This window comes from Passer domesticus, chromosome 10 (assembly GCF_036417665.1).
Source record: "Passer domesticus isolate bPasDom1 chromosome 10, bPasDom1.hap1, whole genome shotgun sequence".
Taxonomy (NCBI): Eukaryota; Metazoa; Chordata; class Aves; order Passeriformes; family Passeridae; genus Passer; species Passer domesticus.
In genome coordinates, this window is record NC_087483.1 from 39,709,772 (window position 1) to 39,737,500 (window position 27,729).

Here is a 27,729-nt window from a genome sequence, read left to right on the forward strand (position 1 = left end):
TCAGTTACTCTAATGGGAACAAGAGCAGAATTACACTGATAAAAAAAGCTGATCACAGAAAGAAACACAGAAAGAAAAAACACAGAAATAAATACTTCCTCTGACTTATTTAATATATTTGTTTGTCCAAATTGTAGCAAAGATATTTATTTCAACGAATATTGTTTGATCAGCAAGAGTAAACACTGATATGTCTTAAACTCCAACATGCAGTTTTTACAATTCATCAAACAACACCCAAGATTGTTTAGCTGGTCAACTAAAAGAAACAACAAAAGGTTCCAGGTCATATAATTATACCCTTCTGTTTCCCAACTTTCTTAGAAATCTCTGCCTAAAAATAATCCCAGCATCCGGATGCCTTGCAGAATTGGCTTATTTTAAAACATATAAAAACTCTTATTGCAGCCTTAGCCATTTTAAGGTCTGGGTGCTGACACAGTAACAGTGCTTAGCACTACTATATACCGCTTTCCATCTCCAAAGCACTTTACAAACATTAGCTAATTAATCCTCACAACACCCCTGTGAGGTATGTAGGTAAGTATTGTCATCCAATTAGGTAAGTATTAAGCACAGTTATCCCACCAGATAAGTATTAAGGTCTCCCATTTTACTGGGGATCCTGAGGACAACAGGTTAAGTTGCTTACCAAAGGTCACAGGGGGAGCTGGTAGAACAAAACTTGGGATGCTTTGGTTTCTTGGGGGCTATTCAGGCATCCGGGGCTGCTTCCTCCACAAAGGCATCCTCACCATCCACATGGAAATTAGGGTTTTCTATACCCCTCCAAGACACAGAGGGATGGGTACAGCACGGTGGAAAAGATGTGCTTGAGGAACACATCTTCTCCCTCTTTGGGGTGGGTGAGGATGATGTAGCCCAGCAAAGTTGTCAGGAAGTTTTTAAGAATAAGGGTTTTGGATCAGGGCATCTTCCTGTGGGCACACACACACCCATCCAAAAACATCGCAAGGCCTTGCCAATCAAAAGCTCCTTCTTCCCCTCTCAATTTGCCTTTCTTTCCCACTATTCTATAAAGATGGACTCACATTAAAGCGTCACATCTGTGCCACAAAGATATAAACCTTTCCATTGTGGTTTGCATCTTCTGAACATAAAAAAGTACAATTTGAAGCCCCAGTTCAGAGGCTTCCAGGTTTGTCAGGGAGGCTTGAATCCCCAAATACACTTGATGGGACAAATCCCTTTTCAGAGGATCTAGAGAACAGGACCAGCCCAGCATGCTTTGGGTTTAATCAAGTCTCAACAGATGTCAAGCTGGTGAAATAACATCATCTGTCCCCCAGAGACAATGCCAGCGTTCACATCTGCTTCCAATTTCACTTCACTGCTGGAGAAAAAGTGAAAGCTCCTACTGTAACTCCACTTGGAGCTGCAGCTGAAAGTTAAAAGAGTCATGAACAAAAGTCTAAATTAGACTTGGTGATCTTGGAGGTCTTTTCTAAATGATTCTGTGATTCCCTCATTGACTTGCAGCCTGATGGGTTTTGGGAAGTAATTGAACTCTAGACCAGTGTGAGAAGGCCCCAGAAGAAGAAAACCCACCCTGAGTGAGCCTGCAGAAGGTGCAATCCCAGGCAGGGCACATTTCAGGGTCTGCCCAAGGACCCATCACTTATGATGGACAGTCAGGACTGCTCTCTGCTTAGCAATTTGGCACTTGACTCATGGCAATGTCATCCAGCTTCTCTTCTGGATGCAAGGGACCAGCACAGAGATGCCTCAACTCAAGCTGGAGCTGAGGCAAATCCCAAGTGTTAAAAAAAAAAAAAAAGAAAAAAAAAAGACCTTGACTAGATTTCAACTGTGCTGATTTATGTTTTCAAGTGGAAGGCGGTTTTAGCTGAAGTAAACTACACAGTTTTTAGAACATGCAAAATTCATGGCAGTTTGATCCCACAGGACGTCAAACAAACACAAATGATTTGCCAGGAATCCCTACAAATTGAAATAACCAAACCACACACGGTTCCAGCAAAAGTCTTGAACCAATTCTAAGGCAGGGAAAAATAAGGATTAAAATGGAGAATTTTTATTTTATTCATCTACACAAAAGCATCTCCAGTGCAATGCACATCCAGATCAACTGCACACAAGGAAGGAGCACAAATACATAACGTCTTGAAACTCAAAACTCCTCCAACCCACAAACCAATGTGAAATAGACAAATGAAAATAAGAGTCTTGAAAACATAAGGTACATTTAGATTCTCTTGTACTCTGTGGAGTGGTTTTATTTTAACATAGGGCTGAAATAGAAAAAGGAATTAATCTGAGAAAGCTAACACAAAATGCAGGTAACAGACATATCATGTGTGGTACAGTCATGAGAAAGAAAACAGACAACCAAAACTGTGACAAGAATGTGCTTAGTTATATTCTTTCAAGCTTGGTCTGCCAGCATTTTTTCCTTTTCTCTTTTTTTTTTTTTTTTTTTTCCCTCTGTACTGGTCACCAGTGTCTGCCAAAAGACTTTTCATGGATTTCTGCAATTCCATTTCCCTCCAAATGGAGGAAATGATGTTTCTCCACAACCACACGACCCAGCTGTAGGTTTTACACCACGATTTGTAGCTGTAAACTAACACAGTGACACGCCACCCCCCTGCCTAAACAACCAAGACCAAGCCAGTTGCAAAATTTCAGTGTGGGTTATGCAAAATGAAAGGATTAAAAAATGAAAAGAGCATTCACTTCATGTTGCTCCTTTAAAACATTATCACATAGCTCCTTTTTTTTTTCCTAACCTGACCCTTTTTTTTCCCCAACGGTTTATCTATAACTTAATATAACTAATTCTTTTGAAATAATGTTCACAGTTAGCATAATTGGTGTTATATAGTTCTAATGTACATTACAGAATATTCTGTCACTAGACACTAAATTGAAATTTTAAAGAAAATGATAGAAATAGCTGTAAGGGAAAAAGTACCCTTTTAAATCTAATTTGCTATGCACCGCAGTAGGGTAATGGATGCAATGAAAGTTCCTTTATTGAGTTCCCATGTCCAAAAGGTATTTAGGTAGCAAAGGATGTTAAGCAGACCCCCTGTGCTCCTCCTTTAAGTAAAGATAGCAGGAAATAAGGTATATAGGTTTGTGTCCTCCTGATTTTTATTTCCTCAGGAGTACAACTTATGCAAAGGGCACCTTAGGCTACTTGGAGGATCACAAAGGGTGCCCTCGACCCCCTCGCTGTCTGCATGAATAGAAGCATCTAAAGGATGGCTGAAGCCATACAGCGAGTTAAATCCTTCAGGTGGGTCTTTTCAAATTCCAATAGTGAGGAGTTACTGGAGAATTGGTAAGGATTTCACTAGGCCCCAGCAGGTTTGAGATCAAAAGCCCTGGTTAAATAAAAGCCTGTTGGGAAATCTTAAAACCTCTTTGTAATGTAACTTTAAAAAGTTAATACAAAGAGCCCTTAGACTGAAGCCTGTAACAGCATGAACAAAGAGTATATCAAAACTGATTCCATTAAGGGAAGGCAGACAAATAAATTCATTTAATTTAAAGAGAAATCAGATATATTACTCTTCTAAAAACTAAAAAGCATATCAGGAAATAAAAGCCAAACAGATTTTGCAATACACATGCACATAGAGCTGTGAATAATAGCAATAGATATATATAAAATCTATTTATAAATATCTCTCAGAACAGAGAACAGAACATTATATACACACATATATGTTTAAGTATCAATTTATCCAATATGTGCATGTGTGTGTGTGTGTATAATTCTAATATATACATATTTTTATCATTTATGAGGCCTCACGCTGGGCTCTCAAATCTGCAGTTAGATACATCTATATAAGTATCCAGAAAAACACAGCTGAAAGATCCCCTACATTCAAACTGACACAAGACATTTTTCAACCCAATTAATTAAAAAAGATGGGTGCTCATCAGTCAGCTGGCACGGGATTTTTCTCCATCATCTTGCCAAAGTGTCACAGTGTTAGTTGCGCAGCATGTTGGAAGCAGAAAATCTGGGACTGGGATTTCGATATCATTTATTAGCTGACCTCTTTCCAAGCAGCTCTTACACTTTTAACTCGTTGGGGGTCCTGCACCGGAGCAGGAGGGCAGGGAAGGGAAGATGGAGACTCACATGGAACTATTAGTGTTGGGAAAGCCCTGTCAGATCATCCTCTCAGCAAGATGCTCGGAGATCTCGTGTTGGACACCCACACTGAGGATTGGGCAGCATTTGCCCAAAGCAAGCTGTGTCCTGAGCATCCTATGAGCAGGGGAGGACTGTGTCCCTGGGGGGTCCCTCGCTTCACCCAGGGTGGGATCGTTTGGGTGCTGGATGCTCTGGACCCATGGGAGGAAGGGTCCTCTTGTCCCACAGCTCACTGTCCCCACAACAAACATGCACTGAGAATTTTGCTCCCTCTACCCTCCAGGAAAGAAAAGGAGGGGATGAATTTTGCTGGCTGGTGAGACTTTTTGTTATTATTATCATAGGGGAGATGTGGCCATCTCCTTAGCTAGGGAGCACATTTCACTGTTTGAGAAATTATATTTCTCTCACAACTCCAGGGTTGCACTGGAGGAGGGAGATGGATGTGTGGTACAGCTGAGGGTGAATGCCTGCAAAAAGTCATGTTCTGTGGGATTTTTTTTTTAAATTTCCTTTTATAAAAAACGTTTCATTTTATAAAAATATATAAAAAATACTTTAAAAATATTTTATAACTAAATTCTGACATTTTAGTTCAGCAGCGCTCATTTAGGTTGCATATAGTGAGGGAATGGGACCCACCCTCATTCTCTAAACCCATGAAACACCTCCCCTACAGCAGAAACAAATCATTCTGTCCCTCTACACTTTAATAACATTTTTTTCTGGAGATAAGAAATCAGCAACATGTTTCACATATGGTGCCTTTCATCCCAGCAAGCAGCAATGGTTTTGCAACCTACAATAGTGGTAATTATTTTATTAAATTTTATTTTATTAAAACCCTTAAAATGCACATCAAATCAAAGCCTCTTAAGTATAGGTATGGTTATCATTTTAGCAATGGCATTCCTGGTGATTTTGGGTGAATTCCACCAAATGAGTGCAGGGACCACTATTTATCAATAGACCATTGCTCTGTGCACCAAATCACTGTGGTGGCTGCCAAGGAACTGCTCTTTGCAACAGAAACCACAGAAAAAATGGCAAAATGAAGGATTTCAGATGGAGATAAGACGGCAAGAAAAACCCAGGTGAAAGATATTGGTGCTTGGGAACCTCGGTCTCAGTGCTGTGACTCACATTCTTGCCCTAACAACAAGTATCTAATAATCACAGGAGATAGCTGTCACTTTTGACCCTTTGTTGGAGAGAAAACCTCTCTGAAAACACCGTATCTAATAATATCAAAGGTTGTGGTGGCTTCTGCATGGCTGGCAATTTTTAGACCAGTGGAGGATGAGGTTTTCTGGTTCAAACAGGAATTAATTGCGGGAAGTCATATGGCTTGTGTTATACACGTGACACCAGATGATCCAAATAGTCCTTTCTTGGCCTTATAATCTACAAATAACCTTGTGGAGGTACTGCTCCCCTGTGGATTAGTGGCAAACCAATGCTCCTCTTGCTTGGATGAGTTTTCTGATCTAAATACCACCCAGACCTGCGTGGCCTACAGGATTTGAGTGGATCACAGTCTCAGACGGAGCCGTTGCCAATTAATGCCAGACATGAGATAAACCAGGGTAGGACACGCTCCACTTCAGGTGCTGTGTGATCCTGGGGTGTCATTAGCAGCCACATAACAAGTCAGCTCTGGAGCAAAAACAATTTTGCTATAAAATATTGATTTACCCTTGCTATCTTTGCATTAGCTTGCACCATAAGGCCCAGGTTGTCAGACACTGTGGGGCTCTTTGGCTCCAAATTAATCAGCTTCATCTGCAAGAGCAGGGTATCATTGTGGCCAGTTTGTAATCCATAAAAATAAAAAATTATTTGTGTAACAGGACAACACATTCCTATATGGAAAACAGAGCATATGGGGCCTGGTCTATCTTGCTTGGATTATGAGGCAGAGGAAATACCTGGCTGAGCAGTGCTCAGGAATTATCAGGTGGATGATGTTACAGGAACAAGCTGGGTCTTTATTTATTTACTCTACATGGATGCCTCCGAGTTCAGGTTGTTGGAGTTACATAATGCTAAGCTTCCTGCTGACCATGCCACAGCCCTGGCTGCTCCCACTGATCCATCAGTGCAGTTTTGCTGGGAAATCTGTGCCAGGGAAAGCCAGGCTGCACTCTCCAAACCCGAGATGAGCTCAAACTCAGCCACCACCCCAAAGTCAATCAGAAATATCTCCTAAATGCAGCTATCCCTATTCCTGTCCCTATCCTCACCAGGCCTTGTTTTACCCCTGAGGATAATTTTTGATGTAGAAGGAAACGTGCCATTTGTTAAGCCAAGAACCACCTCCTTCAGCATCTACAAACATTTCTTCTGAGGTTTCCCGTTCAAGCACCAGTCTTGTTTAGATCTGCAGGCTGAGATAGTATCAAAAGGTGGGAAAACTTACAGTCATTACATTGATTAATCAGCTGCTGAAATTTGGCTTTCCAGCGTGACACCTCCATTCTCTGAAGGTGTGGCCCCATTGCAATGCAATCAATTTGTGCAGGCTCCAAAACCCCAGAGCCACACGATGCAAAAAGGCAATCTTCTGCCCTCTTTGACCACAATAAGCAACATTACTGAAATCACCACTCCTGTACAAGTGTACCATGACCCCATATTTGTAGGCAGCAGAGTATGACTTCATTAAAAACCATGCTCTGTGTTAGGGAGTGGGAGCAAGGCAAGCCAGCAGCAGAGCAGCATATGTCTGAAACTGATAGTAAAATGGGTGATGCCTTAAACCCCACCTCTACACCGTTATTTACATACATATCTTTCATCTGACATAGGCTTCCCCTCCAGCACCTTGAATATATCAGTCCTAAGGAAGAGACTTTAAGTTCAAAGAGTGCCATCCCCAAACCAAAGTAGGGGGTTATCAAGTGAGGTGCGCCAAGCAGTAAGACAAAACATATGCATTTTTAATAGATAGCCTCTCCTCCCCCTGAGGAAGCCAAGAAAAGAGACTCTGTGAAGCTTCAGCTGAAAACAAGTTCAGTGGATTTATACTCAGGCTGCTATTCACAGAAAAACAAAATTCACAACTCTCATATATATATATATGTATTATTTTTTTTTTGCTAGATGTTTTCCAAGCATTCTTCAAAGCATGCCAGCCCCACCCTGGGTCCTGTTGACCAGGTGAATTCACCTCCACACAGCATTCAAAAAGAAGAGAGTGATAAAAGATCATGAAAATGAAATAAAAAATAAAGAGGCCATGAAAGGGAAACAAAAACCTCAACAGGTCTGTATGGAATTTCAGCAGCACTTTATTTATTAATGCATATGAAGCTACCACTGTATTCCAGCTCCCAAAGACAGATCTGTAAGGAATAGGCCACATGCTGATTGACAGCAGCCATAATTCCATACAATGAGACTGTATTAAATTGTTTGATGTGATATGATACTCATCACTTGTAACTGATCAAACACACTGCTGCATCAAACAGTATTACAATACAATCAGGCTGGATATGGTTCCTGCCAAGGCTGTTCATCACATTGCACACTTCTGCATTAAACATATCTATTAATAGCATTGACAAACTACTCCTATCCAAGTTGTTTTTTTTCCCCCAAGAATTGCAGGACATGGAATGTGCAAAGAAATCCACAGATAATGCTTTACAGTTTGAGGGAGCACTTCCGTTGGCTGAATGCTCCAACATGAAAGGCTTTCCCAGTTTGGGAATTTTGTAAGGTAATGCCAAAACTTGCAAAATTGTGCCCCCCAAAACAAAGACCTGACATTACTGAATCACTTTTTCTTCCTTTTTTTTTTTTTTTGGTCTGATTTTTTCTTTCTCTCCTATATGCAAACAAAATGAAAGATTGACTCATTTTTGACCAAGATTTTACTTTTGCTGTTCAAATCCCCAGGAGAGCTGCTATCTTGAAGGAGGGAGTTGTGTTTGCCAACACCGACCCTTCTAGAGGAGGGAGACATAAATAAAAGCAGCAAATTCCTTGTCACCACTGCTCCTGCTGCAGACAGTGAGGGTGACACTCTGCAGCCCACGGGGGACAGGACTGGCTGTGACAGGACCACTGTAGGGGCTCTCTCAGATGCAGATTCTTAAATGAGCCTGGGTCTCTAGAGGGCAGAGGTCAGCTGTCCTCAAATCTGTGTGAATGCTAGATTAAGTTTATTAATCTCCCTGCTTTCACTTAAAAACCAAATTATAGGATGGTTAAATGTTAATGCCCAGGAGCTTGTGAGACAATCAATGCCCTCGGTTACCTCTGCTAAGGGGGTGCACAAGGTGCTCAGGCCCCAAAAGGATGCAAGAAGTTAGTGTGATGACCAGGGAACACATTCTCCTTGTGAATCACCATCTCCTTCATGCCTGATGCATGTTTTGTTTGCAGTCCTGACACAACACAGGCGCCTCAGACACAGAAGCAAGACCCAGGGACCGATGGCTTCCCACCTGGATATCCTGGATACCCAGCCTCAACCACAGCTCTTTATAAAGGATTTATACCTGTGCTGGAGCATGATTCCAAACGCCCATCTCCCTGCACCGACCAGGAGAGCCCAGGAGCAGCACAAAACCAAGCATGCAGTGAACATGGTATTGAGCAACCCTCGGAGCAGCCTCTCTCAGGGCATCTCATGGAACTACTCCAGTGTATAAAAACAAGTGATAAATGAGCATGAGGGGTCCACAGAATTCCTCGTGGACAGGTATGCACATCATAATCAGACAATCTTCCCCCTTGATTGCTATCTCAGCTTGGGAAACCCAGGATCACATAGCCATGGAAAATAGGAAGTAATACGCAGGAATGCATGCCTGGCTGTGTGGAGCTGGCACCAGGTTTTTTTTCAAGCTGGGATTGTATACATTTTACATTTATGAATATTTTTGCAAACTGCAGTGACAGAAGGTGCCTTTTGTCCTGTTTCTCACTCCTGTAATGTCAGTGTGAGCAGATTAAGCTCACGGCACAGTAGCAAATTATCCCTGCTGATGGAACCAGCTCCAAAAAGATTACTTAAGAGAGGTGTGTAAGGCATTTGCTTTTCCTAATTAAAAATATTAAAGTCTTTCAAGATAATAAACCATCTCAGAAGGTTATGCTAAAAGCTGGGAAATACAGAGGAAAGGGCTGGAAAGGCTTTTCCACTCTGATGGACAGTTTTTAGCACTAAGAGCCCAGTGCAGCACGTAGAGCTAAAGAAACGGTAACTTTCTATCTGGGTGTAGCTAAGTAATTCAAGATGCTGCAAGTTAAGTGTAACAGTAGAAAGGAAGAAGTTCAAAAACAAAGTCCCAGGCATTTCAGTGCAGTGTACAGTATGCTAAATTGTGGTATTACAGAAATTGCTGAGAGTTTGGCCACAAAATGTTTCATACTGCACCAGCGTTCTGCCAGGGCTGACTTCCAGCAAGCCCAGGCATTTTTTTTCCTTTCACCTGTGCTTTTATTTTTTTTTAAACCCTCCTGTTTGTTAACACAAATCAAACACTGTATCAGAGAATTACGGCCCTTGTCCTGAATGTACCTCTCCCTTTATTAAATCAGCATGACTGAAAAGTCACCACGCACCAGGCAAAGACAACTGCAAATCTGTGCTTACCCTCCCCGTACCACCTGAGTGCCGCTATTATTCCTCATCCTTGGGGAAAGGACCCCATATGTGAGTTTCAGAAACCACCTCAGTAACTCCAAGCATCATTATCAATAGTAGGATGAACTGCAGCTGGGATGCACTGAGAAGGCACGGTAATACTTGCCCTAATCTCTGCATTCATCTCACTGGCCCTCGCTAGGAAGTTTAAGTACATTTACTGGGGATTCTTCAGCCCTTGAAAGGTAGGAAGACATCTATGAGGCTTGACGTACCAGCTAATTAACTTGGGTTTGGAAAAAAAAAATCTTCTTATCTACTTAACTTGGAGACACTCTCTTTGTTTTTAAGCCTGCAGACTACCTTCTCTTTAAAATGCACGTTACGTACCACTCCGTAGTATGGAATGTATTATTTTTAACGAGGACCTATTTTAACTTGGACCTAAAACTACTAACATTTGACAGAGGGTTGTTGTTTTTTTTTTTTTTTTAAGCTATTTGCAGAATCAGCTGAATGATAGTCTACAGCCTGTGCTTTGCAAGACAGGCTACAAAATCCTCACGCTTTCCTTCTGTCCTTAAAAACACGGGCACACAAACGTATGAAGCGCTTGGAAATGAAGCCCCAGATGCACCCACACCTCCCCTCTCCCCCCAGAATCTATAAAGGAGTTTAAATAAATCTCTCAGGTTTTGCTTCTCGGTCTCTAGAAGTGGGGAATATTGAGGCAGGGAGAAAGTGATTGAATTCGTGCCTGCAGTGGTTGGGGCACGTGAGTGTTTCCTGCAGCTCTTCTGACAGCAACACAGACCTGAGCAACTCCTGTAACATCCCTGCTCAGAATTAAGCCACCCTAAAATTTCCTGCGGATGGCACAAAGAGATTTTAAATCCTCACTATATTCCTAACAGATAGAACAGTGGCATGATTGACCAAGCTTTTTTTTTTTTCTTCTTCTTTTTTAAAGTACACATATGATGATGCATCATAGTTATAAACAGATGGTATTTGGCCTCCTTCCTATTCTCAACATTTGGAATTCCTAAACTATGTGAATTAAACAATAATATTTTATAAACATACAAGGGATTTTGCTCACTGCTTTGTTAACATAGAAATTATACAATGCTGACATTTATTTAAATTTTAAAAAGTAAACAAGAGTGTGTATTGAATTAAAGCAAACTAAAATCAACAGAGAGAAATATGTTCTGTGCGCACATTACCTACAACGGCACGGGCCTTTTTCGGGGAGACATAATGGGATGAAGCACAAATTGTAGCTTAGACAGTCTGATCCTTTGTGCTCGAAAGGCTCATTTAACACCTCGCTGTAAACAACGGATATTTATACCATAATTGGCCAGTTGACCATCAGTTGTTCATTTACTCTGTAACCTGCTATTATGGAGTTAAAAGAAGTTCCTTTCTGTTGGCTTTTCTAGGAGTGAAAGTGTGTTTGCAATTTTAGTACCAACTGGATTCAGTCTAACACTTGTACTTAGTATGAGAAACATTTTCATAATACCAAAATTTGGGGGAATAAGAGTATTCCTGCCAGGAAGGGAAGAAGAAAGTATTGGTTCTTAAAAGAAGAATTCTGTTTGCTTGGTTTCCTCTTTCCTTTCCATTTTAACCCCTTTTTAGGCTCCTCCCGAGCTGTGCAAAATTGAGAAGCACTTAGGTTTTAATCACTATTCCCAGGTCTGCAAAGAGGTTCTGTGATGAATAAATAATGAATCCGAGATTTTAATCAGTGTTATGATTTTTGAAAAGGCTAATTATCATTGTTTACAGACATGCCTTTCCGACGTATTTCCTTGTTTCGCCTTCAAAGCTCCAAGGGTTAAGCCCCTCGCACGCATCCCTCCCATCCCTCCCCAGCGCCGCGCTCCTTGCCCGGGATTTTCTTTCGGGGGTTTGGGGGGTATTTTTTTGTCCGTTTGGTGTTTTTTGGGGTTGTGTTTTTACTGGGGGAACCGCAGTAGAGCCGGGACGGAGGCGCGCAGGGCTGGGGGAAGGCTGCGCCCCACGGGCGGCCGCTCCGCACCCGCGGAAAATCCGCGGCGGGGAGGGAGGTGGAGGGAGCCTTTCGCTGTCTCTGTACGGCAACGCCACGGAAGAATTTCAGGTTTTCGGAAGAATATTTTTATTATCGATAATGCCGATGATAAAAGTGGCGGGCGGCGTGTCCGTCCCCTGCTTCCCGGGGAAGCTGCGCTCCGCAGCGCCGGGATGCGCCGGGATGCGCCGGGATGCGCTCAGGGCACCGCGGGGCTGCCCCCACCGCGATCGCCCCCGGCTCAAGCTCCTCGCGTTCTTATTATCGGCATGATTCTTATTTTTCATGATTTTTACCATTCCAGCCGCCGCTGGCCTCGCTTAACCCGGCTTGCCCGCACCTCCATGCTCTCGCCAATTCACCGGGATGGGAAAACCTTTTCCGCGGGTGGGATATTCGATGCCAAGGGCCCGGTTGTTCCCATTCCCCTCCCCGTTTCCTGGCGGCCCCGGCCGCGTCCCGCAGCCTCCTCCTCCCGCTCCGCGCTCGCTGCTGCTTCCGCGGGGTGGGGGGGACAACTTCCAAGCCCTACAGATCCTGATTATCAGCTTCCAGCAACAGCTGCGGATCTCCGCTAAGAATCCAAAGAAATATCAGAAGATTAGGCAGCGATGCTATTTATTGCCCTGTAATTAAAGTTCTATCAGTGTTTCTATTATAAAACCTTATATTCAAGGGTTGGTAACTCAGAGGCAATTTTTTTCCTGCAAGATGAAGCCTTGCTAAGAAGTATTTTGGTTAAATAAGGTTAGCCTGTTAGAAAGTAAAATTCTGAAGGACTTTCATTAAGGTGCTCATTTATATCTGCAAATACATTGCCAAGTCCTCCAAATAAAGGATATATGAGAGGAATTACTTTTTTCAAAAATCAAAGATTTGCAGAAAGGTTTTAATATAATTCTCTGGGAAATTATTCCCATGAAAACAATTTGTTTGAAAGAAAACGCCCTCTGGTCTTTTCCACACAAACTAGTCTTGGGCTAGTACATAAGAACCCAACTTAAAAGTGCCTATGAGCAGAAAGGAGGTTGGTTAATTATTTTCAACTGTCCTTTCTGGAATAAAAACCAGAATAAACAGCTTGAACAGGGAAAGGTGAATTTAATTTTCAAGGCCCTTTAACTTTTAATAATCTGAGGAACAAGATGGGAGGTACATTCTACCCTCCCAGTTATCCTGATATAAATTCATTCAAGATTTATATTGGTGTAATAGAGAAGCAGAATTTGCTCCATGATTTCTAATGAACTGCTGGCTCGGTCTTTAAAAACGCAATTAGAAAAATCTAACCACCTAATTCAGAACAGCTTTGAGCTGAGGCAGAGGTCTCAGTGCTGCAAACAGGGATGGAAGCTGGTCGGTGCCACAGCTCCTTGCTGTGCCTGCAGCACCAGAGTGGGGCTAGGAATGCTGGAAATGGTTTTCTACAGAATTCCCTAATTGTTTTAGGATTTTCTTTTCTATTATAAGGGAAAAGACAATTCTCATGTGGAATAAACCTGTGTTTCCTGTGATCTCAAATGCTAGGACGAAAGGATTGCAGGATTAGGTGCCTGGCCTGTTACTGATGCAGGAGGAGCTGTCTGGTCAGGGTGAGGCTGGCACAGAGCTGGGGAAACCCAGCTCTGACTCTGCACTGAAACTTGTCTCAAAGCCTTGGCGCCGCTGTGTCAATGCAGGTGAAACATCAATAAACATGAAAGTAAGTCAAGGTTCAATTCTCTCGCTCTACTCACAGGATTAGGTGTCTGCATTCACCACTTACTCATGTGTGTAGGAACAACGGGACAGAGATCCCAATTTGTCCCTCTGACCTTGTGAAGCAAGGGACTGAAATGAAGCAGCATGGGGTGACACTCTCGTTTCCCCTGCTGAAACTGAGAGGCAAGATTCTGTAGATTGTTTCAGTCTGCAGTGCTGAAGGGACACTGTCTAGGGGAAACATCACCTCTGACAACCTGGAAGCCCTGCAAGAATCACCTCTGGCTACCTGGCAGTCCTACAGCACTCTCCTGACCGAGGACCTCAAACAGGCCAGGGTGGCTCCTGACACCATCCTGTGATGTGGTAAGGACACGGAATCAGAATGGTTTGGGCTGGAAAGGACCTTTAAACTCATCTAGTTCCAACCCCCCACCATGAGAAAGGACACCTTCCACCAGACCAGGTTGCTCCAAGCCATCCAATCCAGCCTTGAACACTTCCAGGGATCCTTGCTCCAGAGCAGCTGTGCATCTTCACTAAGAATGTAAAGAAATATCAGGAGACAACACAGCATTGCTATTTATTACCCTGCAATTAAACTCCTCACAGAGTTTCTATTATAAAACGTTACTTGCAAGGGTTCATAAGAAGGGAAAAATTTTCCACCAAGACGAAGCCTTGCTCAGCAGACAGAGCTGGGCATGGCTGAAGAATCAGTAAGTTCAGTAGGGCAGAGCTGCACCTCACCAAGGAGCTGGGTGAGACCTCCTCTGGCCCTGGGGCTGATGGGGGTGTGCCCTGAGGACAGCAGGAGCCTTTGAGTGCAAACCACACGGCTTTGATGTTTTGAGTCTGCTCACCACAAGCCCAAGTGCAGCATTACAGCATCTCCTCTTCCCCTTTTATTGGTTTGGAGAATGACTCACTGCAATACTTGAAGCAGTTTGCTACAACTGTACCGTGCCTCAGTTTCCCCAGCAGTAAAGCCAAAAATATTCCAATTGGCTGGTGCAAGGTGTGATGACATTGGTGAACATCTGTGATACACTCTGGTAGGAGTGCAAGGCAGTCCTGTTTCTTGGGGCTTCCAAGGGTGACCACCAGACCTACACTCTTGGGAAGACCACGTCCACCCAGCCGTGCCTAAAGCCAAGCTGGGCTTTGGCTGACCAGAAAGGAGGAGGAATTCACATACAGAGAGATGATAACTGCAAAATTACAACTCTGCAGTGCTAGGAGAACAACCAAACACTTTCCATGGGGCCTGCCTGGGTTGTTTCTGATTGCTTTATGGAGTAATTTTAACAAGAAGTAACACATGCTCTCTCTCACTCTGAAAAATGACATTTCAGCTTGATGGTGTCAAAAGTCACAAGGACACTCGTGGGGAGGGGGATCAGCCTGTACCTTTCACCCCTTTCAGGGAGAGGAGCTGCCCTCCCTGATCCAAGGGAAGCTGAGACCACACCTGTCTCCAAAGAAAAGTCTCACCAGGCTTTACATCATAATATCTTACCCAGAGTCCTCTTCCTGCTTCTTCCCAGAGCAGAGTTGAAAATCTTGGAATTGCCAAAAGGTTTTATTATTGCTTGCAAACCAAATTCTACTTCATCAGATAAAGACACAATTGCATTCATTGACTCTGACACAAGGATATGCATGGTGATAAACATACAGATAGATGTACACACTTATACATGAATGAGATATGCTAATTAAAAATTGCAGTGGGCACTTTATTAAAAATTTATTGTACAATCTACATCTTCAAAACATTTTACATCAACAAATATTGCGGCTTGACTGCTGGAATCATAAGTGATTTATCTTTAAAAGACTGTATTTGCAACTGGATGCAAAGATTCTTGATGAACTGCCATTACATTTAAACTACTGGTTTTTATTGGAAGTATTTTGATTGTTATCTGTTTGTTCTCCATCCTTGAGAGAAATAAAACAAGTGTCTCGGCTTTCATTTTATCGGATAGATGGCACCATGTAGCATATTTCCCATGCTAGTTTGAATTACAGCTGTTTATCTTTCAGCTTTCTTTAAGATTAATTAAATGCAAATGTAACTCCACGAATCATGGGATTACCTGCCAGACCCCTTATTAATACCTTCACTTAAAAACCCCTTTGCCAGAGAGTCATTAATTTGCAATAAAAAAAAAAAGAAAAGAAGAAGAGAAAAAGAAAGAGAAGTGCTCAAGCAGCCCTTTGCCTCCCAACAACCCGGAGATGGCTGCCCAATTAGTCCAGCAGCATTCGGATCCTCCTTTCAGGCCCTGTGGCCCTTTGAGGACACAATAAGGCTCCAATGATAACCTGGCAACCTAGGTAGAAACTCAGCCAAGTGTGAGCGTTTGAAGCTGCAGCTTGGCTGCCATCGTGTCGGCGAAAAGAAAGAATTCAGGCACCATGTCATCCAGTACAAAGGATAAAAACAGATTCAACCGGAAATTCAATGTGGCACCACATATGGGATACATGAGTGCGGTTACACAACAGGCCACATATTTTTTTTGAACAGTCTCCTGCATGTGATGCCGAGGACATGTGTAACCATCATAACGTCTCTAAGAATCTGTATTTAATTTGAGCTGGGGTGGTGGCAGGGATTGGAGATCTGAAGCCGCCACAGGTTTGTGGCAGATGGCTCTGTGTCAGCTATGACAAGCAGCCAGGCTCGGCTTCCTCTGCAGATTTTCTTTTCTCTCTGATCAGGTAAATATGGGCACACTCTGGAAACTTCCACAATTCTGCCTGAGGCTGCAAGTTTGTGACTTAGCCCCATCTGTCACAAATCTTCCCTCGGTTCTGCTGCGAGCAGAGACCTGAATTTACTGCCGAGAGCTGCCCAAGAAAACCCGGCCGTCTCGCCCTGCGAGGAAGCACAAGAGAGAAGCACACGGAACCCTGTTAGAGGCTGGGACACAAAATGCAGGAGGGATTTCAGGAGGGGTGGAAGACACTTGGTCAAAGAACATTTATGTGGTGTTATTTAAAAATGAATTAGGTTTGCATTTGGGTTTGGTTTTTGTTTTTTTTTTTAAGACAGGTAAGCTGCTCATCAGGCCCAGGTTATTCACTCCCTCTGCTTTTTTGGTGGTCTCAGTGGACACGTCAAGGACTGAACACCCTCAGGGACCAATGTGCCCCTCTCACCCTCAGACATGGCAGAACCACAAGCCAGCAGGAGCAGAGCCTAGCTCTGCTAGACCATCATCACTCTGGGCTTTACTTGAGAATAATCTCTTTTGGGTTTTTTTTGAGGAGTGATAACTATGCAAAGATCTGGACATTCATTTTTTCAAGGAATAAAATTCCATCACTGTCCTCCCATCAACAGTTCCTGAATATGTGGAGATCAAAAGAAGCAAAGTTTTCACATAAAGCAGCATCTTCCCATAAAGAACAAAAAGCATAATGTCAGTAGCAGAACGGTATTTTTCATTAAATAATCACCTTGTTTCTAGTGTCCTAAGATCAGAATTGAAGCACTTAATATCTACTCTGCCATCATCAGACTTCAGAGTTAACCTTTAGAATTTAATAAGGAGTCTTCATCCATTCAGACTGGCTCTTTCAGGACAGTTCAAATTCAAGCACACAGTATTGATTTAGTGTAGATTTTTTTCCACTTTAAAAAAAAATTGCCTTAACAAAATTAAGATTTGGAGATTAATTTTCAATGCAAAAGCTGAGATTTGGTAGGCAAGACTGGAATTATTTACAGAGCCAATTCGTATTGGGTCAGATCTACTTTGTGATCCAGCTCCTTCACTCTGCAAGTGAGTAAGGAGGAAGAATCAAGGTGGGAAACAGTTTGCAGCAATTTGAGTTCAATTTTCAAACTCCAAGTACTTTTGGAGACCAGCATCAAAACCCACCATTGCTTTACATGAATTGGGTGTTCTGTGACACCTAAGGACGAGCTATTTAACACACCTCAGCAGAGTAACAGTATTTCCCTGACCAAACTGGTCTGCTCTGCAGTTTCTTACATTGGCCTTTTAAAAGTCACCTCGTTCTTCTTGTCTTTAAACAAAAAACATCAAATTTTCAATGCAAATATATGCAGTACCTTGCATAGGATGGCTCAGAATACACTGACTGACTATAACAGTGGGAAAACAGTTTCCTGCTTTTTTCCCCAAGGTAATTTGAATAAACTGTAGTGGGAAAAAAAAAAAGTTTTCATGCTTTTTGCAACTTTTCTTCCTATTTCCTTTGACCCATTTCTCCATCTCCTGTTTTGAAGTGGCTGTGGCTCATCTGCCAGTTTTCATTTGCTCTCCAAAACTCCCCTGGAAGCCATCTAATACTGTCAGAATGAAAAGTTCCAAGTCCTGGTGTTTATGCTGAAAGTTGCCCCCATAACTGCTTCAGTCCTACTCTGTAAGTGCAGCCAACTGCTGTGAGCTACAGACCAATATTTGGGGACATGGTGATCATGGAAATGTTGGATCGATGGTTGGACTCAATGATCTTAAGGGTCTTTCCCAACCTAAATATTTCCAAGATTCAATGATTTTCAGAGAGCTGGAGTCTCCTGGATATTTTACCTCAGAGAGCCAAGAGCAAGACAAGCCCAGAGAGAAGTTCAGGTGCAGGTCACCTACACACATATATATCTGCACATATATCCAGTTCTCTGTAGCTGGATCCCAAAATTAGGCAACTCCAACTCTCTCCCTGCCATCTCATTTCTTCCACAGTGAGGATCCATGTTAGCCAGGCTGACCTCCCTCTACCACAGCTTCTTGAAGACCCATGGGTCACTCAAAATGCTTAAATCATGTCCCACAGCCCAGCAGACCTTCCCACCTGTGCAAACTCCTAAGCTAGACAGGAGTTTCACTGTATCAGCCACATACAGGGAATGGAAAGTGTCAAGACTTGAGTCTAAACTGGATGTGATCCTGAGCAACTTAATCCAAGTCTGAAGTCAGATCCTACTTTGAAACTGGCCCTGCTTTGAGCAGAAGCTGGGCTGGAGAACTCCAGAGGCAACTTCCTTAACTAGTCTGTGATTCTGTGCTCCAAATAAGTAATGGAAGTTTTCTTCTATATAAAAAAATCCTTATGCTTTGCATATTTTCCTTAGGATCACACGCTTAAGCACTGGAACAGAGATGGGAGAGCATGGACACAGAGCTCTGCACTCCAGAGTTCCTGTAACCTTTCCCCACAGACTGAGAAACAGCTCTAAACCACCTCTGAAACCATTTTAAATCACGTTCATGGGAAACCGAGCAGCTCAAGAGACAAATACAAGCTTCTCATTTGTGTTTCTAACCTCCTTCTGACCTGCACCTAATGCTAGCCAGGTAAAAGCAGAAATTCAATACAATTCCTTCTTTTTTAACTCTGCAAACGTGCTCTGAATGAAACAGAAAGCCAGCAGGATGGATGGAAATACTTGCACTATTTGCATACCCTATAAAGCTCTGAATTAACTTTATCAGCCCGGGACAAAAGATCTGGAGAACACTGTAAGCAAACATCTGCTCAATATACATTTACCATTAAAAAGTAAACAGTAGGATTGGCTCCATAAGGAACAGGTTGGGAATTATCAGAGTACTACACATCACATAAACTGATGGCACGGCCCAGAATTCTCTAAAGCAATGATCACACCAGCACAAAAACAGATCTCAAGCATCAGAACTGCTTGAATGATGAGAGATTAGACATAAACATGGAATAACATTCACAAGGAGAGACTGAAAAGACTGGGATACTGTAAATGTTTGACAAATGTTTATAAAATAATGGATGGTACAATAAAGATGGATAGGGAGCTCCTGCTTCCAGGCGACCAACTCCAGAACAAGAAGACACTCAACACAGCTGAAGATGGGGAAAACCTGAGCTAATTAAGGAAATTATTTAAACACCATCATAAACAAATCATAGAATCATGGAATGGTTTGGGTTGGAAAGGCCCTTGAAGAACATCTCATTCCAAGCCCCTGCCATGGGCAAGGACACCTTCCACCAGACCAGGCTGCTTATGGAAAAATGAATTTCCAATGGGGCTTTGCTGGGAACTGGGTAAAGATAAAGGCAGAGGCACCACCCCTGGCTCTCACATTGCCTGTGAACAACAGGGCTGAGTGGCTGATGGGACATCTGGCATCAGGCTCCCCTGCATCCTCACGTGCCCAATGCCCTGTATATTGTACTGAGAATGCCTCCTGCTCCTTCCCTAGCCTTGTCTAAACATGAAAGCTGGACCAGGAGCAGTTTTCCCTTTCTACACATTTCCCTGAAATACCCAAGATACTGCTTTATCTGAAATCAGAGAAAAAAGAAAAGAAAAGAAAAAAAAAAGTTTTGTTAGAACTGTTCTATACAGCCAAATCCTGAGACTGGAAACAATTCAGATGTCTATGGTCTAACTGGGATCTTAATTTGATTTTACAGCAGTTTAATCCCTTTGAATTCAGCAGACTTCCTTCTACAGTGGTGTCAGAGAGAAAAAAAATCACGCCATGTGTCTTTTCATAGGCAGGTGAGCTTCTGTAGTGTGATGGAAATGAGAAGATGAATGTCAGAAAGTGGGCCAAATTCTTTTCTCCATTAAACAAGCATGAGTGAGAGTAGGATTTTTCTGTAGGAACTGAAGCTGACAGCATGTCAACCAGCACTCATTCAGCTGGGAGGGCTGGGAGAGATTATTTAAAGTTGTCAGCTCCTTCCATGCCTGGCTTTTGGCAACTCTTCTTGTCCCTTTCCACTGTATACTCTTTATACATGCTGTTTTAAATTAAGAAACTCAAGTGAGGAAACTAAAAGGTAAACTTTAAGAAAATAATGCAGAAACAAATGCTTTGCCCTATTTTATTTTATTTATTTTAACTTTAAATCTACTAGATAGGGCACTAACAGGTCCTGTGGTGTGCCCTGACCAATGCCCTGTTGTTGTTACTTGCTTCATTCCTCTGCTTACCTTGGCAACCAAAACCACCCAGAACTACAGTTTGATTCCATGAAACTGGAACAGAACAAATAATTGATAACAAATGAGATTTGCTTCCCTCTCATCTCAGTCTTCTGCTAATAACTGGCAGAAGGCAAGGCTGAAATGCAGATGAGCCAGCCCTGAGTGCTGTGTGAACACTCAGGGTGAGCAATGCATCATCTGGAAAGGTTTTCATAGGTGCTTACATTATGGACATTTTTAAAAGTCTGCCAGCATGACTCTGCTGCGTGGAGTTAAACTACTACAGTTTAATGCCTTGGTCTGTGCATTTTCACAGGGATGTTCCCTGTGTCCAGCCCCTAAGCCCACTGCCCTGCTGCCATTTATCTCCTTTCTGCCACTAATTTTGTTAGCACAAGCATTGAAGACATCTGAAGGAATAAACTGCCTGTTTAATTAGCCACTGTCTAATTATTATAGATATCCTGAGTAATAAAATCCCAACAATATGTAAAAGGATAAGCCAAGGTGATTACTTCCCAACTTGTGGAGAAGAATCCCCAACCAGCAGAGAAAAGCACTATTTGCTTTTAAAGCATTTCTACTTCCAAAATGTCACAGGCACTTGATAAACTCAATGCAGAGAGTATGACAGGATGATTTCTGAAAGACAAGGAGCTGGTTAACACTGACTCTTGTGCTGGGATGCCTTTTCTAACCCACTAAAGCAGAGATAATACTATAGTGATCTGAAAAAAAAAGTGAAAATACTGTGCAAGTTCTGCGCAGCCTTCAGGATTTCACTCTGTTCAGCTTCCTCACAAAGCAGCATCACTCCAGCTGTAATGATCTTAAGAGCACAGCTCTGAGCCAGCATTTCCCAGGAGGTTTTGTGGATGGTCCATGGTGAAGGAAGACCAGGTGTACGTGGGTGTAGGCACAAGAGGACAACTCTAACAGTATTCTCTGAGCTGATCTAAAGCCTATTAAAGACAACAGGGATATTTCCTCTGGTGCTCACAGGTGCTGGATTAGGCTCTGCTTTCCTCATTTTAAAACAATCCCCCACTCAGCTCCATTGCTACCTGTTGCAGAGGTTCAGCTCTGACACTCAGAAGATGTGCAAACCCCATGCATGAGGGGTAAGATAAACACCTTCAGCTTCTGCCTACTAATCATCCCAAGGAATTCTTAAAAAAAGATAAAAAATACTTCAAGCAAATCAGCATTTTGCCTACAGGGCTTGCACACATATTTTCAACCTGTACTATTTTATATCAGTATTTTTTGCGTGCCTTGGCTCTGTGTTCAGGAGGTGGGATCCATGTGGGACAGGATCCATGTGAATGCAACCATTAGCTGAGCTTGAAGCATTGGGAAATGCCAAGGTAAACATTTAAGGACTGCTTTCCCTTTGAAGCCCCCATGCCTAACTCTACGATACTATTGACTCAAGAAGTAATGCTGAACACTGGAAGTGTTCAGTCAGCATTTTAAACTATTATGAGCTACCTTCTGAACCATTGCCAAGTTAATAGACAATGAAAGATAATGAGCTTGAAATTGGGTGTTAAATTGCATTTTTGGTTCTCTCCTTTTTTTTTTTTTTTTTTTTTTTCCTTGAGGTTTAACTGTTTCCTGCAGAAACAACATCATCTTTGATGTATCATTATGTAAATGCCTATTTTTAGGTCACAAAAAAAGTCAAGGCGTGGGCTAAGCCCTCGCTGCTCTTGCTACGTGTGTGCAGGAAAGGGGAGAGAGGCAGACGAGACACAGCAAGACCCAGCACTTTCTGGTCCCCAGAGGGAGGGAGGGAGGTGGAGGCATGAGGTTGGGTCTGTTGGCAGCATGAGACTCCAAATTAAGGAGGAGATTACTCGACCTGCTCATTAACAGTGAGGCTGGGTGGAGGAGGGAATGCTCCAAGAACCGCGTTTGTGTCGCACGGGTTAACACGAGGAGTATTTCCATGCACCACCAAGCCTTTAAGGACTTTCAGCTGAATTCAGGGGTTTTCAAGAGCTGAAACACCTCTGTTGTGCAGGGGTGATGTGTATCCAACCTGCCCACAGCAGAGCCAGGACAGTAAAAGTCAAAAACCGCTGTAAATGTGTGAAGCTGTGTGCAAAAACCTGCAGTTATTCTTCTGAAAGCAGCATCGTGTGGTAACAGCTCTTCACTGGAATAATCTAAAATTTAGTGCTTCATCTACATTCAAATTAAAAAAAAAAAAAAAGAAAAGCTTGACTCCTATCAGTGTAAATACACCATTTAAAACCATGAAAGTCGGCCTAGCATCGAACATTTGAGCAAAACCTGAATGGAGAGTTTGCCACTGAACCTGGACTTTCTCTACAGAAATAACTGCAAAGAATGGGACATGATAAATACCAGTAAATTATGCTCCCAATAAACTCTAATGCTCAATACACCTTATAAAGCAAAGAATTAAAATATTTGTAATTATGAAAATCACTCAAATCATTCCAGAAGCCAAAGAAATCTTACCTGATACCTGCTACCTGAGTTTTTTGAAGATTAAATTAGGATAGGAAGGTAGGCTTATCCTCATTAGTGTAATTGTAGGATCTTTCTTTTATTTTCCTTTTAAACTAATGAGTTGCATTAATCCAGGTTCATTTTTATAAGCCTCTTGGGTCCAAATGTAAAGGACAGTCATTTTAGAAAACAGTAAATTAAAAAAAAACATGTAGCATGCATTAAGTGCACGTATTTCATAAGACCTAGGTTAATACAACTGGCATCTAGTTTAATTAATCCTTGTTAGTGTAACGACTAATATCCCTCCCTAGCATGTTTCCTTTAAACATTAGTATGTTAATTAAATGTTGTTTTTTTTAAGGGTTTTTTTTTTCCCCTTTGTACTTCAATATGGCATTATATCATCTAAAACTATTCCAAACAACTACCTTATAGAGATGTCTCCTTACAATATCTGGTCTCTTGCAGAAATTCTGAAGCCTTTTAAAAAGCTGTTCAGGTGTAGAATACAGATATTCAGCTGCAGGAAAAACAGATACATTTTTAATGAAACAAAAACCTCAAAGCACACACTCGATATTAGTCACTTTACTAATTAAAAATGCATATTGCTCTGTGCCGCCTCGTGTTTTACATTATTTAAGCATGATTTTATAAGGTTACCTCAGCTCACAAGGATGTTTAATGCTAAATAAGACTGTGTAGTTGTGCTGTTTAGACATCTCCTTTGGGTGATTAAAATACATTATTCTAATGTAACACAATGCATATGTGATACATTTAGTGATGAGATTTTTCGAAGAACTGGTACTACATTAGTGTGTATCCTGTACTGCAGTTGCATACTATTAAGTATTAAATTGTTTAAATAATTTGGTGTGATTTTCAGGCCTGGCTTTTTTTTTTTTTTTAATTTTCCCCTCTTCTGTGCATCAAAAAAAAAAAAAATCTGCAAACCATTGCAGCATCAGTGACCTTTTAACAAAAATCTATCATTACGGGATGTGTATGCTAACAATGAAGAATGCTATTTCAAAACTTGCTTTTTTGTTATCTTAAAAGAACAGATGGCAAATATAAACTTCGTCTAATGTATTAAAACACATAAAATTTGCCTTAACACTAACATGTTGGCTTGCCAAATAAACAATTGCTTTCACTCAAGTTTATTCCCAAACTTTGGGTTTTAGCAGGAATCACGTTATTACATTTCAGCAGAAGGAACAGGCAACAAAGCAGCTACCTGGGAATATCTCTGGGTACACCAAGGCTTTGGGACACAGCGGGTAACAGCCACAATGCACAGCCTCGATCCTGAGGATTAGAAATCACAAATACACAAAAATAGACATTAGTCAGCCAAAAAAATTATTTCCGTGCAAGAGCCTTGAGGTTGCCTGCATGCAGCAAGAGAGAAACATTTTTTTTTTCTTCAGCAGCATAATCCTTCTAAATGCCAAAGTTGCTCTTTTTAAAGAAAATTTTATTGATCATATGAATTACATAGAACAGAACAGCGAGCATATGTTTTGTTCGCTGAATAAATCAAAGCGCAGCTCTGCATTTTTTTGTTTTTTAAATACTGTTTAACACATTTTATAATCAGCAGACAGACACATGTAACAACATGGTGAAGTATGGACGGCTTTGCTTAATAATGCTGCTGGAAAACAAGGGGCACATTGGCTACACCAGCCAGGGTGTGTTGCAGACACGCACACCACCCTCACCTGGCACAGCAGATATTCCCCTCAGACTTCCAGACTCCAAAGGTTACAGCTAAATATAACCCAGGAACAACTTGCAGCATGCTCCAGGCTGGGATATTTCAGCTTATTCACATGCTTTGGATAATTTCCTTTATTTTTCGGGACATAAACCGTTGTATTTTTTAATAACCGCTGATGAAATCCCTTTGCCAAAGCGCGCGAAGCTTTGTGCTTGCTCTTTTCCCAAGGAACATTTCACATATCTCCCGTAACATCAAACCCAAATATTTTAGAATTGCACCGCCGTGGCGCAAAGTTTTCCAGTAGCAGAGCTGTCCCCCTTGGAGTCCAGGTTTTAACAGCTGAATGGGTTAAAGGCATCCAGGTTCCAGTTCATTTTTTTCACATAATGGCCACTGATTTGACACAATGTCCCTCCAAAGATACAACCGTAATTTCTGTTGGCCAGAAATTACACAGTGAAATTCAAAACACTTCTTAAAATATGTTTATTTTATGAGAGGCTTTGAATTTCCTCCAACATGTTGACCATACGAGGACTTTATTTTTAACTTCAGTTTCCCTCATTCCCCAGAATAAAAAAAAAAAAATCTGAAATCTTGTCAACGTTCACCTTTTCTATTTCCAGTGACAACCCAAAGGCTTTTGCTACCTTCATGCGAACGTCAGGTTTGGTACTTTATTACAGGTACCCTGAAAGGACTCTGTTTCCTTTAGATCTACTCAATTTTAAACAGGAAAAAAAAAAGAAAATAAAGAATAACATATTCAGCTTTCATGCTAGAAAACTATGCATATCCACAAACCCCAAAGACACATTTCTCTGCAAATGCTTTTTGCTAAGAAATGACTGCTGGTTTTTTTCGTAAACTTTTAAAATTTGTAATTTATGTTGTTTTTTTTTTAAATAACATATGCACTTCAGATTGCATTTTAAACATTAACAACAATTTCAAAGTGTACATCGTCTAGCACTATATTTTTTACCAAAGGGAAATGTTTCTGATGTGTGATTTAATTGATGATTTCAGTTCTTAAATATTGTGTCATATGTCAAAGCAAATAGATTTTTAAAGTTTTCTTTAATCTAGGAGAAAAAAAAAAGAGTGAAACTGTGGACATTTCAGTAATAGCTCAGATCACTAAGTTATGTTAAAATATTTGCTTTTTAATCATATCGTCTGCATGGAAAAAAAAAAAAAAAAGAACAGCTCCCTAAAACAAAACTGCAGGCCAAGATGGGATCTGAGTCATCGTTTGAGTATGAAATTTCCCCTTTCAAAAAACCTCTACCAGGATCATGAATTAGTAAAATCAGAATTTAATGCCTCCGTGGTTTGCTGGATGAAAGTTAAAAATTTGGAATTCTTTCATTTGCAAATGATCCGATTTGCATACTCCTTTCTGCACCAAAGTTTGGGTGTATTTTTCTGACCAGTCCCTACTATGAGTAGTAAGTTTTACTACAAACCTTACACCTTCCAGCTGTCAAGACCTAAAGTTCAAATCAAACCAGGAAGAGCTCACACTGACACAGACTTTGGTGTGAGGATGCACAAGGAATCCTTTAATTTCCATGCATTTCTGTCCTCTCCCAGAAAAGTATCATATCATAACAATAATACAATTACTCTTCATTTCAATCCTTAAGCACTACTGGTTAAATAATAAATAAGAGTTCCGATTGATCTATTGTTAAAATGGCTAGTAAATGGTCTTTTTATTCCAATTAACAAATCATCTGCTAAATCTATGAATCTTAATATTCAGGTCTATTCACTTCAATTCATACAATTTATCTGCAAATAGTTGTTGGGCTTTTGATTCTAAATATAATTAGCTGATAATTTTGCTTGGCTGAATTACTTTTCTGGAGGGCCTGCTAAGGCTCTCAGTCGCATTATCTAGCAATAATGAATCTGATAGGTGAAATTTTTTACTGTAATGAGGATGAGACACAGTTGTGACACCTGAGTCTAGTAATAACAGAAGACTGCTAATTATCGACAGCACTTTTTTGTGTGATGCACAGAGAAAAAAAAATCCCTCATTATTAAAAAATAAAAAGTTACAATTATAAGTGACACCGGAGGAGAGTAAATAAAATGGAGTGATTAAAACATTGCTGCTTTAAGGGTGTTTTTAATTAAGTGGAAATGCTAATGTTGTCATACTTAGCAGATGGGATTAAAATTAGTTATTGTAAGTAACTCATATTTTATGTTATGGTTTCCACAGCATGTCTACAAGATCTAAGAAAGTGATACATTCCATAAGACATTTAAAAAATGAAATTCTCATAGTCTTTACAGCTCATAATAATGAACATCATGAATAAACTATTGAAAAAAAAAATCCTGCCAAGGCTTTTACCATCGTGACTTAACTCGCATGGAATGCAACCATAATGTACTGGGCTGCTGGAATCACACTGCTGGTCTGCCTTTGTCTTTTGCTGATTGCTGCATTTCTGATTTCCTTCACACTCAACAATAACAGAAGTTTGGTGCTTGGGCAGGAATCCAACATCAAGTGTGGTGTCAAGAAGGTACAGCTTTGGTGCAAGGGAAGATGATGACCACCCACCAAGGTGACGTTCTAAACGAAAGCACAGGATGCATCATGTAACTGCAGATAAAAACCTAATTGCACACTTTCTCCTACTTTATTTGTGTAAAATTTTCCATCTGCTACATCTAAAGATGTCTAAACTGTTAGTATCAAACCTGCATTCAGCTGCCAGCTGTGCACATTAAGGATTGCAAAACACTAAGTAAATGAGGCAGCATAAAACCGAGTAGTACTGGTCCATCTGCCCAGTACTAGTAGGGACCCCCATACCTGGTCCTTTTAAAGCCCCACACTGCTGCTCAAATTGATAAGGAAAATACTTAATAACATGCTTTAAGAGCCTTGGTTTAGAAAGCTCAATTTGCATTTGCTATCATGACTTCTAAGTATCGGAATCTGCCTACTACTAGTACAAGTTAATGCTTTTCATCTCTCTTTCAAATGCTCTTTGAAGAACTTTTAATG

At 41.2% G+C, this 27,729-nt stretch overlaps 1 protein-coding gene across 15 annotated transcripts in view; it reads right to left on the bottom strand.

Moving 5' to 3' along the window:
* Positions 1 to 27,729, bottom strand: part of GTDC1 (glycosyltransferase like domain containing 1) — a 209,304-nt gene that overhangs the window by 24,427 nt on the left and 157,148 nt on the right. For 9 of the 15 annotated variants that reach the window (XR_010369535.1, XR_010369534.1, XR_010369533.1 and 6 more), the window contains 2 exons: positions 24,207 to 24,277; positions 23,392 to 23,483 (listed from right to left, as the gene is read on the bottom strand). Coding sequence is in view for 5 of the 15 variants with exons in the window: in XM_064435285.1 (XP_064291355.1) it covers positions 23,409 to 23,483; positions 24,207 to 24,277 (146 nt within the window). In the remaining 10 variants the exon portion in view is untranslated. Of the gene's footprint in view, positions 1 to 15,239; positions 16,409 to 23,391; positions 23,484 to 24,206; positions 24,278 to 25,306; positions 25,413 to 27,066; positions 27,292 to 27,729 lie in introns of those variants that run through there. The other 6 variants (XM_064435284.1, XM_064435280.1, XM_064435283.1 and 3 more) reach the window with 4 other exon arrangements.